At 38.4% G+C, this 13392-nt stretch overlaps 1 protein-coding gene across 1 annotated transcript in view; it reads left to right on the top strand.

Annotated features, from left to right (window-relative positions):
- Positions 1–4729, top strand: part of exoc2 (exocyst complex component 2) — an 89859-nt gene extending 85130 nt beyond the window's left edge. Inside the window, exon 28 of the mRNA XM_003224392.4 lies at positions 2854–4729. Coding sequence (XP_003224440.2) covers positions 2854–2947 — 94 coding nt within the window. The 3' untranslated portion in view covers positions 2948–4729. The remainder of the gene's footprint in view (positions 1–2853) is intronic.
- The last annotated feature ends 8663 nt before the right edge of the window (positions 4730–13392 follow it).

The raw sequence follows: 13392 nt of genomic DNA, 5'->3' as shown, positions 1-13392 counted from the left end.
TAAGAGCCACCTGCTAAGAAATACACTATACAGAGTATAGAAAACACACAAACCAAGACTGTACTTAAAAATACCTTTGTGGACATCTACACAGAAATCTTCCATCAAACAGAGATGGGGGAAACCAATGGCTCACCTACAAACAAGTATGAATTGGACAACAAAATGAAACTCATCTAAAAAATCCAAGCCAACTACAATGTTCAGGGTTTCAATATAGACAACTACAAAAGGATACCAAATGGATAAGAAGATAATCATTGATTGGAAAAGTAATGAAATAGATAATATTTTCTTCTTGTCTAAGGAAAAACAAATCGCAAAAGCCTATAAAATATTATTAAAATTTAAATACAGTATATCTAATCAAAGATTGTGTGATTCAATGGCCAAAGAATGTGGCCCATATATAATATTCACCTAGACAAATGGGAACAGATGTGGAAAACAAAGATTAAATTCACAAGATGCTATGGACTAAGAGAAAGCTTCTACAAGATGTATAGCTGGTTGAACAGAAGTTCTCCGAAGCTGTAGGTGCTTTTACCACCAATTACAGGGGAAACCAGCTGATTCCTAATCAATGTAAAATGTAGGCATGTGCTTTCAATCTTCAAAATAGACAAACACCTCGATCTCTGAGGATTACCTGGGAAGAAATCCCACTGGAGCACTGCAGCACACCAAAATACTTGGAAGTTACTCTGGACCGTGTTCTGACTTACAAGAAACACTGCTTGATTATCAAGCAAAAAATGTGTGCTAGAAATAATAGCATACGAAAGCTGACTGGCACAACCTTCGGATCACAACCAGATACAGTGAAGACATCTGCTCTTGTGCTTTGCTACTTTGCTGCTGAATAAGCATGTCCAGTGTGGAATACATCTCACCACGTTAAAACAGTGGATATGGCTCTTAATGAGATATTCCTCATTATCACAGGATGTCTATGCCTTACACCGCTGGAGAAATTATACTGTTTAGCCGGTATTGCAGTACAGTACCCGATATCCATCAGGAAGTAGCAGCCAATAATGAAAGAACCAAGGCATTGACATCTCTGGCCCATTCTCTGTATGGATATCAGCCACCATACCAATGTCTTAAATCAAGAAATAGCTTTCTAAGATCTACAGAGACACTTGCAGGAACACCTCAGCAAGCGAGAGTCCAAAAGTGGCAGGTTAAAACCCGGAACCTCAATCAGTGGCTGATACTGGATGAGAAATTCCCTCATGTGCACACAGAAGACTGGGCGATTTGGAAAGCACTGAACAGGCTGCACTCTGGTGCCAATAGATGCAGAGCCAATCTTAAGAAGCGGGGCTACAAACTGGAGTCCACAACATGCGAGCATGGAGAAGAGCAAACCACAGACCACTTACTACAATGTAGTCTGAACCCTGCCACATGCACAATGGAGGACTTTCTTACAGCAACACCACAGGCACTCGAACTGTCCAGCTTCTGGTCAAAGGAAATTTAGTATAGTGCCAAGTTGTTAACTTTGTTTGTGGTTTTTTATATAACTGTATTCTCAATTCACTTATGACACGGTAAATAAATAAATACCCTTCCCCATTCCTCATGTATTTTGCAATAAAACTTATATGGAAAAAAACTGCACTGATCAATTGGCTGGGTTTTATATATCTGAATTTCCTCAAACTGTAGTTCTCAACAAATCAGTGGGACTCCCTGTCAAGAAGACATGTATAAGATTTGCTATTCATCTCCAGCCAAATGCATACTTGAGAGCAGAGATAGCTCATTGCCAGAGCCAGTGGGATCCTTAACCCCAAAATCATATGATACACCTGCCTCCAATATTGGAACAAAAGTGCTTGAGAATAAATTATGCAGCATTCATTTCTGACTCATATCTGATTTAGTATCCTACATCACTGCAGACCTAGTAATGACCATTTTCTCCATATTGTGAGCTACGAGATTATTGTCTATGCGATTATTCTTCAGAATAATATATATATCTGATTTTTTAAATAATGACATTTGAACACATCAGAAATGACCTTGTTGTGAATCATTCTTTATCCTGAAATCTTGTGTGTGCATCCATAGGTAACTGAAAGGCACCCTTAGTAATAGATAAGATCAGGTACGGCACTTGTAATCTCTTGCCAACTCTACATATACTCCTTTTGTGAATGTCAAAGAGTTTTAGGGTACTTCAAGTTTTTGTTATAGCATAGGCTTTTTGTGGTCTACAATCCACTTCACAAGATGAATGAAAGTTCATATTATCATGAATTATATTACTGACGTAGTTTCAGAGTCCGGTATTGTAAACCAAGAGGTTAGAGGGAAACAAAATGCATAGAAAACACAATAACGTAGTGGTTTGAATGTTGAACTAAGAAACTGGGAAACCAGGGCTTGAATGGCTGATCAGCCATGGAAACTACTGAGTCATCATCTCAGCTTCAGAAGAAACAAAGGTTAATTTTTTGCCTGAACAAAATTTGCCGAGAAAACTCTGTGATAAGTTTCTTCTTAGATTGCCATAAGTCAGAAATGTCTTGATGGCACACAACAGCACAAAAGTTCACAAAAATTAGAACAGCAGGCATCTCAAAAAATAGATGGAAGTCCATGGAAATGTATACTGTACTAAATATGTTAGTTTTTAAAGTGCTTCATGATTCTTTATTTGTTTGTGTTGCATCAGACTAATACTACTCCCCTGCTAAAAGCTATATTTATGGTACTTGATGATGCCCATTTCCACTCCTACCATCCCCCATAGTAAAACTTAGTAAATTATTTCCGTATCCAAAATGTTTACTTTTCAAAAAACAATAACCATCTTTGAAATGTCCTTTTTAACAGGTTGCTTGAAGAGCTTCTAAACACTTTCAAGAGTAGCATGCAGTTGCAGCTTACCTGTTTTCAAGCTTCTTCTTCTACCGTGGTGAAGACATAAGGCAGCTCTGAACTGTAATTATTTCACAAAAAAGGAAATAATAAACCCCTTCTCTCTTGATGTTTGTATTTATCCTTCTTGTACCGTTGTATTACAGTGTTGTTCATCATACTGACAGGTACCTTGCTCCACTTGAATCAGAACTCCAAACTTAAATCTCTTGTTTACTTGTCAGTCTGTCACTCCACTTTTCTGAGAAAATCATTGCCAGGAAGAGTGCCAGAAAGAAGTTTTTATTATTGGGACTCTATCATGAAAACATGGAAAATAGACTTTTTAGACTACTCTGGCTTGCATTTATGTTTGCATTGAAGGGCTCTGCTCCCAGGGGTTACTTTTTACCAATTTTGGGGAGTCCAGCCTGGCCTTGACTCCATCTCTTACCTGATTTCACAAGGTCTCTTTAGCCTCTGTGTAGCATTTTCACAAGTCTGGAGAGGCTGCTGAAAGAGGGAAGGAGGAATCAACACTGTATATGTAACTGGATTTTGATCCCCCAAATCTGAATCTCTGCTCACTTCAGTTTTTTTATGTACATGCCTACTATTATAATCTTTTAAGGGGAGACAAAAGATTGAAAATAAGGTTTGCCTATGTAACAAAAACTTTTCCGGTAAGCTCACTGACCAGTTTTTGGCTGTTCATAAGCTTCTGTCCTGGTTTTAAAACACAACAGATAGGTATTCCAGTAGGATTTATTTTATACGTATTAGTACATTGTCTACAATTTCAATGTAGGAATGGAATGTAGCATATAGTTGTGGAAGGCTTGTCAAAGCCATAAAGCACAAGGTTTCCAGGTGCAAACTAGTATCCAAATGAGTTCCAGTCATGGCTCCATCTTAAAAGATACACTTGCATTTTTCCAATATAAAAGTGTCTATGGCACAGTTCTCAAACTGAGCTTTTGAAGAGCTAGCCAAAACTTGCGAAGTGCAGGCAAAATATTTTTTCTGAATTATAGGCAAAATACTGAAATTACAGGATTGTGGTTTAATTTGCCAGAAAAATCACTTATCTGACAGACATTTTAGTAAGGCTTGTGGATAAATGTAACCAATAGAACTGAAGGTTTGAGTGAACAAAAATACAGCCATTGTTTATTAATGACTTATATACTAAAATCTTTCCCCATCTCAAGAACATAAAATTGTGATAGTGAGATCTGTCACCTTCTTGGAGACAGTATCGGAAGAATATCTGTGGTGAAAAGGTGAAGTGGTTTTGTGTTGGGTTTAGGTCTGCTCTTTATGTACAGCCCAAACATTTATGACTTTTATATCCTGTTTTTGCCCTCTATGGACCGATGCATATGAAGCTCTCTGTCTCTGTCTCTCTCTTGATGCCTTCTCTCTCTCTCTCTCTCTTTATTTGTTATATTTCCAAAGTAATCCTGTGAGATAGGTTGGACATTGAGTGAGAATAACTGGCACAGAATTACCTGGCAGAATTGTCCGAAGGTGCTGCTATGCCACTCCAATTAAAATTGCCAATAAATCCTTAGGAATATTTAGGATTGGACTTAGACTGTGTGTTTTTGTAGAATTCCTGTTTTGCTTTAGATATCTCCAAACTGAAACTCTGGAAATACAGCATACATCCTTACTGTTAAACAAAAAAGGGGAAAGGGGGATGGTCCATGTATTACATGAAAAGCTTCCTTTCCAGAGTATACCTATGTGTTGTTAATGAGACTGGTTCATAGTTAAATGTGCTGAAGCTCTGATTGTTTCCCTATACATGCAAAATAATAAAGCCAATAAAAGAAAATTGACTGACTGATTCCCTGCAGTGATTGTTGTAACAAGGACGTTGCTACATAAGTGTGCCGTGTGCCCTACATACAATTAAATTGTTGGTTACTGGAAAAATGTCTAGGCTTGTAGTTGTGGGAAGTAACAGAACAGTGGTATATTCTTAACAGATCTGAAAGACTGAAAAAAACCTCTATTTTTACTCATCTTAAATGTTATGAATCAGTGCTGGAAAAGGACCTTGAAGTCATTGGGTCCATCTGCCCTAAAACAGGATTGTGCACTCCTACATTTAGCATGATTACCGAAAGCAATCATGTTTGAATTTTTGCCCTCAGTGTCTCAAATTCATTTTATAATTGACATCCAAAATGAGTTTTATCAAAGGGACAAAACAGTTGGTTAACCAAGTAGTCATTTTCTTTCCTCTTTTCTTGTCTGCTGTTGATGTCTTACAACTGTATCCTGACAACAAAACTATAAACATTGCATACATTTTCTTTTGGGTGGCTTTAATAGAAAGACAGGAGCCCACAGTGCTTTAGTGGGTTAAACTGCTGAGGAGCTGAACTTGCTGACCGAAAGGTCGGCGGTTAGAATCCAGGGAGCAGGGTGAGCTCCCACTAGTAGCCCGAGCTTTTGCCAACCTAGCAGTTTGAAAACATGTAAATGTGAGTAGATCAATAGGTACCGCTCCAGCGGGAAGGTAACAGCACTCCATGCAGTCATGCCAGCCACATGACCAAAAATAAGACATCCCCTGAATATAAGAACTAGTAGAGGTTTTGCTGAATTGCTAAATATAAGGCCACCCCTGAAAGTAAGACCTAGCAAAGTTTTTGTCTGGAAGTATGCCTGCCGAACCGAACACCAGAGCATGCAGGATCAGTAAATGTACGTACCATAGACTGTTGTACATGGAAATAATGGCAGTAACAAGAAATTATTGATAGGATTCACAGTTTGTCTGGTTATGCTGGTTTGTGATGACAACTACTGTATAGTATATAATAAATATTCATGTTTTTGTTCAACAATAAATGTGAATTCTTTTTCATAGAAAAATAAGACATCCCCTGAAAATAAGACCTAACGCATATTTGGGAGTAAAAGTTAATTTAAGACACTGTCTTGTTTTTGGGGAAACGGGGTAGTATCTTAAATACATATTTAAATGCACATCAAGTAAATTTAGTATTACTATAAATTATGGAGATCTGGCGTGGGCTGGTCCATGCGGTCACGAAGAATTGGAAGTGACTAAACAAATAAACAACAACACTTGAGGGGAAAATGACTAGTTCAATAGTGAGGCATATACTTTATTCACAATCTGTAATCTGGTTACTTCTTACAGTACAAACCCAATGTCTACGCAGAATACATTCCTGGAATTATAGAAATGCAAAACTGCAGATAATAGTGAATTCTATTGAAATGAATCACAACTGCTGGAAGCATACCATAGCATCATGCTGGAACACCTAGAAAATGCCAAGAGAAAACATTTCTAGGTCCTCTGTCACAACTCTGTGGTCAACTTCCAGTGGAAGCACACTACAGAATCATGCTGGAGGGCCTAGAAGATACCTGATATTATAATAATAATAATAATAATAATAATAATAATAATAATAATAATAATAATAATAATAATAATAATAATAATAATTTTATTTATACACCTCCTCCATCTCCCCCAAAGGGGACTCAGAGCAGCTCACAGATAATATCAGATAAAAACAGTGACAATAAACAATACATCAATAAACAAAACATACACCAATTATAAAATTTAAACATTAACCTATGAAAATAAAAATACACTTAATAAAACACAGAATTAAAAACAGCAAAGTTGAGGTCAATTTGGGATGGGAAGGACCCTAAGTTAATATCAAGATTGACCAGGAGATGATGTAAGTTAAACTGTGGGTACCCATGTTGTAAATATTGGGGTTGGTACTATTTCTTTTCTTTTTTAATTTATTAAACAGTTGACAAAACAGAAAAACATATACACATCTCAGTGGTTACACAAAACGGAAATTAAGTGAGGACAGGGAAGGGGAAGGAATAAAACAGTAATGGGGAAGGGGTTGGGGAGGGGAGAAGGACATTGACTCTAATCAGATAGAAAGATTTGAGTATAAATGTCCTGAAATGAGGAAACATAGCGGCATAAGGTACAATTGCTCTACACCCAACCAGGAACAAGGAGATAACAACAAAAGCACAAAAAGACCCAAAACAAACAAACAAACAAATAAAAAACAAATTGAAAAAAGAAAAAGAAGTTCAAAATGACTTCCATCTATTTTATGATGTAAATAATTATTCTCTAATTGTATTTCTATCTCTCTGCCGCCTACGCAGCTTTGTTTGAGGCAATTATTTTCATATGATTATTTTGCAGTTATCTTTTTTTAAAATAGTTTTTAACTTGTTCCCAATTCATTTGGTTTTTTGGTCTACTTTGGTTTTGTGATAATAAATAGGTTAGTTTATCCATGCTCATAATCTCCAAAATTTTGTTGTACCACATTTTTATCTCCGGACTGCTTTTTTACCTCCAATTTTTTGCATATATCATTCTCGCTGCTGTTATTAAATAGTTGAACAAAATCTCTTTGTTTTTATCCTTTTCTATGTCATATAAACCTAATAGAAAATATTTTGGGTCCAGATTGATTTTAATTTATAGCATCTTTTGTATTCTCTGGTGGATTTCCTTCCAATAGTTTCTGGCTTTATCGCACGTCCACCAGTAGTGGAAGAACGTACCTTCGTGTTCTCCACACTTCCAGCATTTATTTGAGATTTTTTTTGTTATACTTTGACAGCTTCTGGCGGGTCAGATACCAACGGTAAAAAAAAATTATCCAATTGGGTTGGTACTATTTCTGTCTATTACTCTTATTCTGCCTATTCCTGCAGAGCTGGAACTTGTGGTAGCTTGTCAAATAGAGACAGGTACAGATGAAGACGTACAATAATTACTAACTAAATATGATTAACATGTGTTTTTGTATTGTAAATGAAATTAACGATACATATTATTACACTAAAAACCAACTTAAAGCATATCAATTTGAACGAAGGCTGTATAAAACTTTAAAACACTTATTTTAAAAACAGTACCTCAAAGCCTGTCAGAATAATAATATATATAAAGGTCTTGGCTTCCTAATGGAAGAACAACAATGAGGGAGCCTGTCTAACCACTGTCGGAAGGGATTTTCAGAGCTTTACATTCCCTTGCAGATATACCTGTTTGGACTGTCAAAAAGGAGAAGGTTGCTAGACATTTACTATACGTGCCATCACCATACAAGACTGTAAGGAACAACTCTTAGGATCTAATCCACCAGATCTAAACTTTCACCAGCCTCTATCCCAACTGGCCAATCTGAAGGAAAGAGAGATGCAAATCATTTACAGCAGCCTGATAGAATGAGGCTTGTCTTCTGACAATAATCAGGGCCAGGGCCAGCTAACACGTCCCTACAAAGGATTCCCTCAGGCAGGAAGCAGCCAGGCTTTGAAGCTGCAAGGCCATTCAATGCTAATCAAGGTGGCCAATTGCAACATTCACATTTGCCTCAAACAGACATGAGTTTCTCCCACCCTGAGCATTCTATATCTAAACCCCACTTGCCTAGTTTCCAACAGACCTCAATCTCTGAGGATGCCTGCCATAGATGTGGGCAAAACGCCAGGAGAGAATGCTTCTGGAACATGACCATACAGCCTGGAAAACTCACAGCAACCCAGTGATTCCGGCCATGAAAGCTTTCGACAACACACAATCAACTAGCTGCGTTATCAAGGACTTGGTTCATGCAGAAAATACGATGCTCCTAACAAGCATTAAGAAATTAAGACATGTTGTAACTATACAGATCATCAACTTCATTTGCAGGTAGGTATTTCTGTATCGCCAGACTAAAACTGTATGTGTTGTCGAAGGCTTTCATGGCCGAGATCACAGGGTTGTTGTATGTCTTTCAGGCTGTGTGGCCCTGTTCCAGAAGTATTCTCTCCTGACGTTTTGCCCACATCTATGGCAGGCATCCTCAGAGATTGTGAGGTATGGATAAACTAAGTAAGGAAAGGAAAGAATATATATCTGTGTAGAGTCCAGGGTGTGGCAAGAGTCCTTTGTCACTGGGAAGCCAGCATTAATGTTTCAGTTAATCACCCTAATTAGCATTGGAAAGGTTTTGTCTCTTGCCTGGGGGCATCCTTTGTTCAGTCATTAGCTGTCCTCTGCCATCAGAGTGTTGGTTCCCATCTACTGTTTTGGTTTTAGAGTTTTTTAATACTAGTAGCCAGATTTTGTTCATTTTCATGGTTTCTTCCTTTCTGTTGAAGTTGTCCACATGCTTGTGGATTTCAATGGCTTCTCTGTGTAGTCTGTATTAAAGGCAGAGGACAGCTAATGACTGAACAAAGGATGCCCCCAGGCAAGAGACAAAACCTTTCCAATGCTAAACATTGAAACATTAATGCTGGCTTCCCAGTGACAAAGGACTCTTGCCACACCCTGAACTCTACACAGATATATATTCTTTCCTTTCCTTACTTAGTTTATCCATACCTCACAACCTCTGAGGATGCCTGCCATAGATGTGGGCGAAACGTCAGGAGAGAATACTTCTGAAACATGACCACACAGCCCGAAAGACATACAACCCTTAAAACTATATGTTTTGATCTCATTAAGTTGCCACTCATTTGACTTTCTTGCCATAGTAGTAGCCTCATGCAGAAGCTACTTTCTGAGCTCAGTCTGCTATATGGGACAAGGAATGGCAAAATCATTGTAGCCAGGCTGAAATATGGGTTGGTAATTTCTCTCCTTGTCTGAATTTGATATCTGGTTTGGCCACATCCCTTGACATCACTGAGCATGAATCATGGTTACACTTGCCCATTCAGCTGCCACCCACACTTAAACCCTTGTGGCCTACTTTCCTACCCCTTCACACTTAGCTGGGTCGGTGGCAGGAAGGTCTTAGCAGACACCATCCAGATGTTTGCTGCTGTTTTGGCATTCCTTGCATTCATGAATGTGTGTAGTAGTGTTTTGTAGAGAGGAAGAAATGCAATCGGCAAGCCCCCGCCCTTGCTGGTTTAGTTGCTATTATCACCAGAACATTTAGTAATACAGGAAGAGTTCTCTGGCTTGGAAGTAGAACAAGAACAAGATTAGTCCTCTAAGAGGTTGTGTTGTGTTGCTTCTTCATCTTATGGACACATGAAATTGTGTGTGTAGACATGTAATACTTGTTTGCAAGAGCAATCTTTACCACAAGTCTGGCACACTTGGCAGATCCGTATGCTGCATTTGAAGAAAATGGGGTGTCAAGCAGTCATTACTATTCAAAGTTTGTATTTTTACAAAATAAACCATGGCTGCTAGTACTTAGCACTGGGATAGGACTCATATGGCCTTCTGGATGGCATTGCACTGTTGTTCCTAGTTGATTTCACCATTGTCTATGTTTGTTTTCTGCCCTGCCACAATATACCGTTTAGGGAAAATCAGGAGTGTCAATATGGAGTGAAATGAGCTGCTATGATAAGAGACTGGAAAGGAATTGCATCCAAGAAAAGCTTGAGAAATGGTGGATTGAAGGACTGCAATAAATGTCTTTGGAAGAGGAAATAGAGCATAAGACATAATAATTGTTTGACTTCATAGAGTCATAGAATAGTAGAGTTGGAAGAGACCTCATGGGCCATCTAGTCCAACCCCCCCGCTAAGAAGCAGGAAATCGCATTCAAAGCACCCCCAACAGATGGCCATCCAGCCTCTGCTTAAAAGCCTCCAAAGAAGGAGCCTCCACCACGGCCCCGGGGAGAGAGTTCCACTGCCGAACAGCCCTCACTGTGAGGAAGTTCTTCCTGATGTTCAAGTGGAATCTCCTTTCCTGTAGTTTGAAGCCATTGTTCCGTGTCCTAGTCTGCAGGGCAGCAGAAAACAAGCTTGCTCCCTCCTCCCTATGACTTCCCTTCACGTATTTGTACATGGCTACCATGTCTCCACTCAGTCTTCTCTTCTGCAGGCTAAACATGCCCAGTTCTTTAAGCCGCTCCTCATAGGGCTTGTTCTCCAGACCCTTGATCATTTTAGTTGCCCTCCTCTGGAAGCTTTCCAGCTTGTCAACATCTCCCCTGAACTGGATTATCTTGAGTCCACACAATATAAGATTATAAATATACAGTAGAATCTCACTTATCCAACATAAACACCCCAGCAGAACGTTGAATAAGCGAATATGTTGGATAATAAGAAGGGATTAAGGAAAAATCCATTAATCATCAAATTATGTTATGATATTACAAATTAAGCACCAAAACATCATGTTATACAACAAATTTGACAGAAAAAGTAGTTCTATGCGCAGTAATGCTATGTAGTAATTACTGTACAGTGTTCCCTCACTTATCGCTGGGGTTAGGTTCCAGGATCACCCGCAATAAGTGAAACTCCACGAAGTAGGGACACTATATTTTAATATTTATTCATTATTTTAGTAGTTATACACTATTTTAAGTCTTTATCAACCAATCATGTGTTGATAAAGCACCTCCTTCTCCTCCCGTTGCCGCTTGGGATCCTTTTCTTTCCTTCTGGCTTCTCCTTCTTCCCTTCCTTAGGCTGTAAATTGTAATTTTTTTTGGATTTATAATAGTCTTTTAGAGTTTATTGAAAAACCGCAAAACAGCGAATCCGCGAAAAGTGAACCGCGAAGTAGTGAGGGAAAACTGTATTTATGAATTTAGCACCAAAACATCACAATATATTAAAAACATTGACTACTAAAAGGCCGACTGCGTTGGATAATCCAGAACATTGGCTAAGCGAATGTTGAATAAGCGAGACTCTACTGTAATATGAAATAATTACTCTGATATAATAATACAGAACAATATAATATCTAAAATCAGGACAGTAAATAAAGAGCAACACTCTGAAAGCAGGGAAATTGGGAATTCCAGAAAGGAAACGATCAGGGCCAGCTAACATTTCCCAACTAAGGATTTTCCCAGGCAGGAAGCAAACTGGCTTTGAAGCTGCAAGGCCATTAAATGCTAATCAAAGTGGCTAATTGCAGCATTTATACCTGCCACACTGAGACTATTAATTGCTATTCAAACTGGCCAACCAAGGATTCCGCAAGGTAGAAAGCGGCCAGGCTTGCAAGCAACAAGGCTATTCAGTGCTATTCAACCTGGCCAACCAAGATTTCCCCTAGATAGAAAACCCCCAAGCTCTGAAGCCATGAGGCTACTCTGTCCCATTCAACCTGACCTAGCAAGGATGTCCTATGTAGAAAGCAGCCAAGCTTTTAAGCTGCAAGACTATTCAATATTCAGTGCAGTTCAAGCTGGCCAAACAAGGATTCCTCTACAAAGGAAGTAGCCAGGCTTCAAAGCGGCTCTTTGATTGAGGGCTAACAGCAGGAGCTCACCCCAACCCACGGCTTCGAACTGCCAACCTTTAGGTCAGCAGATTCAACTGTTCAACGATTTAACCCATTGCACCACCACAGCACCACATGAGTTTTTACTTTGGTCAGCATGTGAATTTCCACATAATGCTTATACTGGGTTAAATTGACATTTTGCCCTAGTTTTCATTCACTTGTGCACAGCTAATCCGAGAAATCACGATGTTCTGCCTAAACTGGCATTTTCAGGCCAAAGCTTTGACACTCATTTAGAACAAGAAAAAAGCCAAAAGGTCAAGAAGGAGGTTTGCCTTTTACCAGAAGCTCTACAAAAAAACCCCCCAAAGGGATGGTTTGGTCGCTGGATTTTTCTCTTTGGAGGAAAAAAATTGGAAGGTGAACTGTTTGGTAGATGGTTGCAAAGAAGATATCCTGGGTGGAGTAAGTAATAATGGGAGAAGATCACAAGGAGGCTGACTATAAGTAGCCGAAGAGCTTAAATTTTGTGATTTCAGGCTCTCAAATAACTGGTATTGGGAAATATTATTAATAACTTATCGTGTATTTTCACTTTGGTGTGGGTTTTTATATTACTGTTAAGGAAAACCACATGACATGCTCTTTAAGGGGAGATTTTAAAGAGCTAGCTACCTGTTGAAAGCAAGATGTCAGGAACTTGTTTTTATTTTTATTTTCTCTACTTTTTAATTTATTTTTATTTTTTCTCTCTTTCTCTTCTTTCTATCTCTACCCTCCCTTATTTTTTCACTCCCTCTACATCCCCATCTCACCCATTATATACCCATTATATATACATTATACATTATATATGTAGTAGATGTTTCAAAGTCTTGGAAGTTACTAGAGGGAACATAAATATAATTCAGGTGGTAATGCCTCTACTTAAAGAATATTCTTTGAATATTAAAAAATTCAAAAAACAAACCATGATTTTTCCTTGTGCCAAGCACTGTACCGTACCCTCCTGACATTTCAAACATCTTCAGACTTTCGCTAGCACTGAATTGAGTTCACAATTTTATATACCGTATATACTCGAGTATAAGCCAACCCGAATATAAGCCGAGGCACCTAATTTTACTACAAAAAACTGGGATAACTTATTGACTTGAGTATAAGCCGAGGGTGGGAAATGCAGTAGCTATGGGTAAATTTCAAAATAAAAATAGATACCAATAAAATTTCATTAATCAAGGCATCAGTAGGTTAA

The sequence above is a fragment of the Anolis carolinensis genome, chromosome 4 (assembly GCF_035594765.1).
Source record: "Anolis carolinensis isolate JA03-04 chromosome 4, rAnoCar3.1.pri, whole genome shotgun sequence".
Taxonomy (NCBI): Eukaryota; Metazoa; Chordata; class Lepidosauria; order Squamata; family Dactyloidae; genus Anolis; species Anolis carolinensis.
The sequence above is the reverse complement of the archived record's forward strand: the minus strand, read 5'-3'. Positions and strand labels throughout refer to the sequence as shown.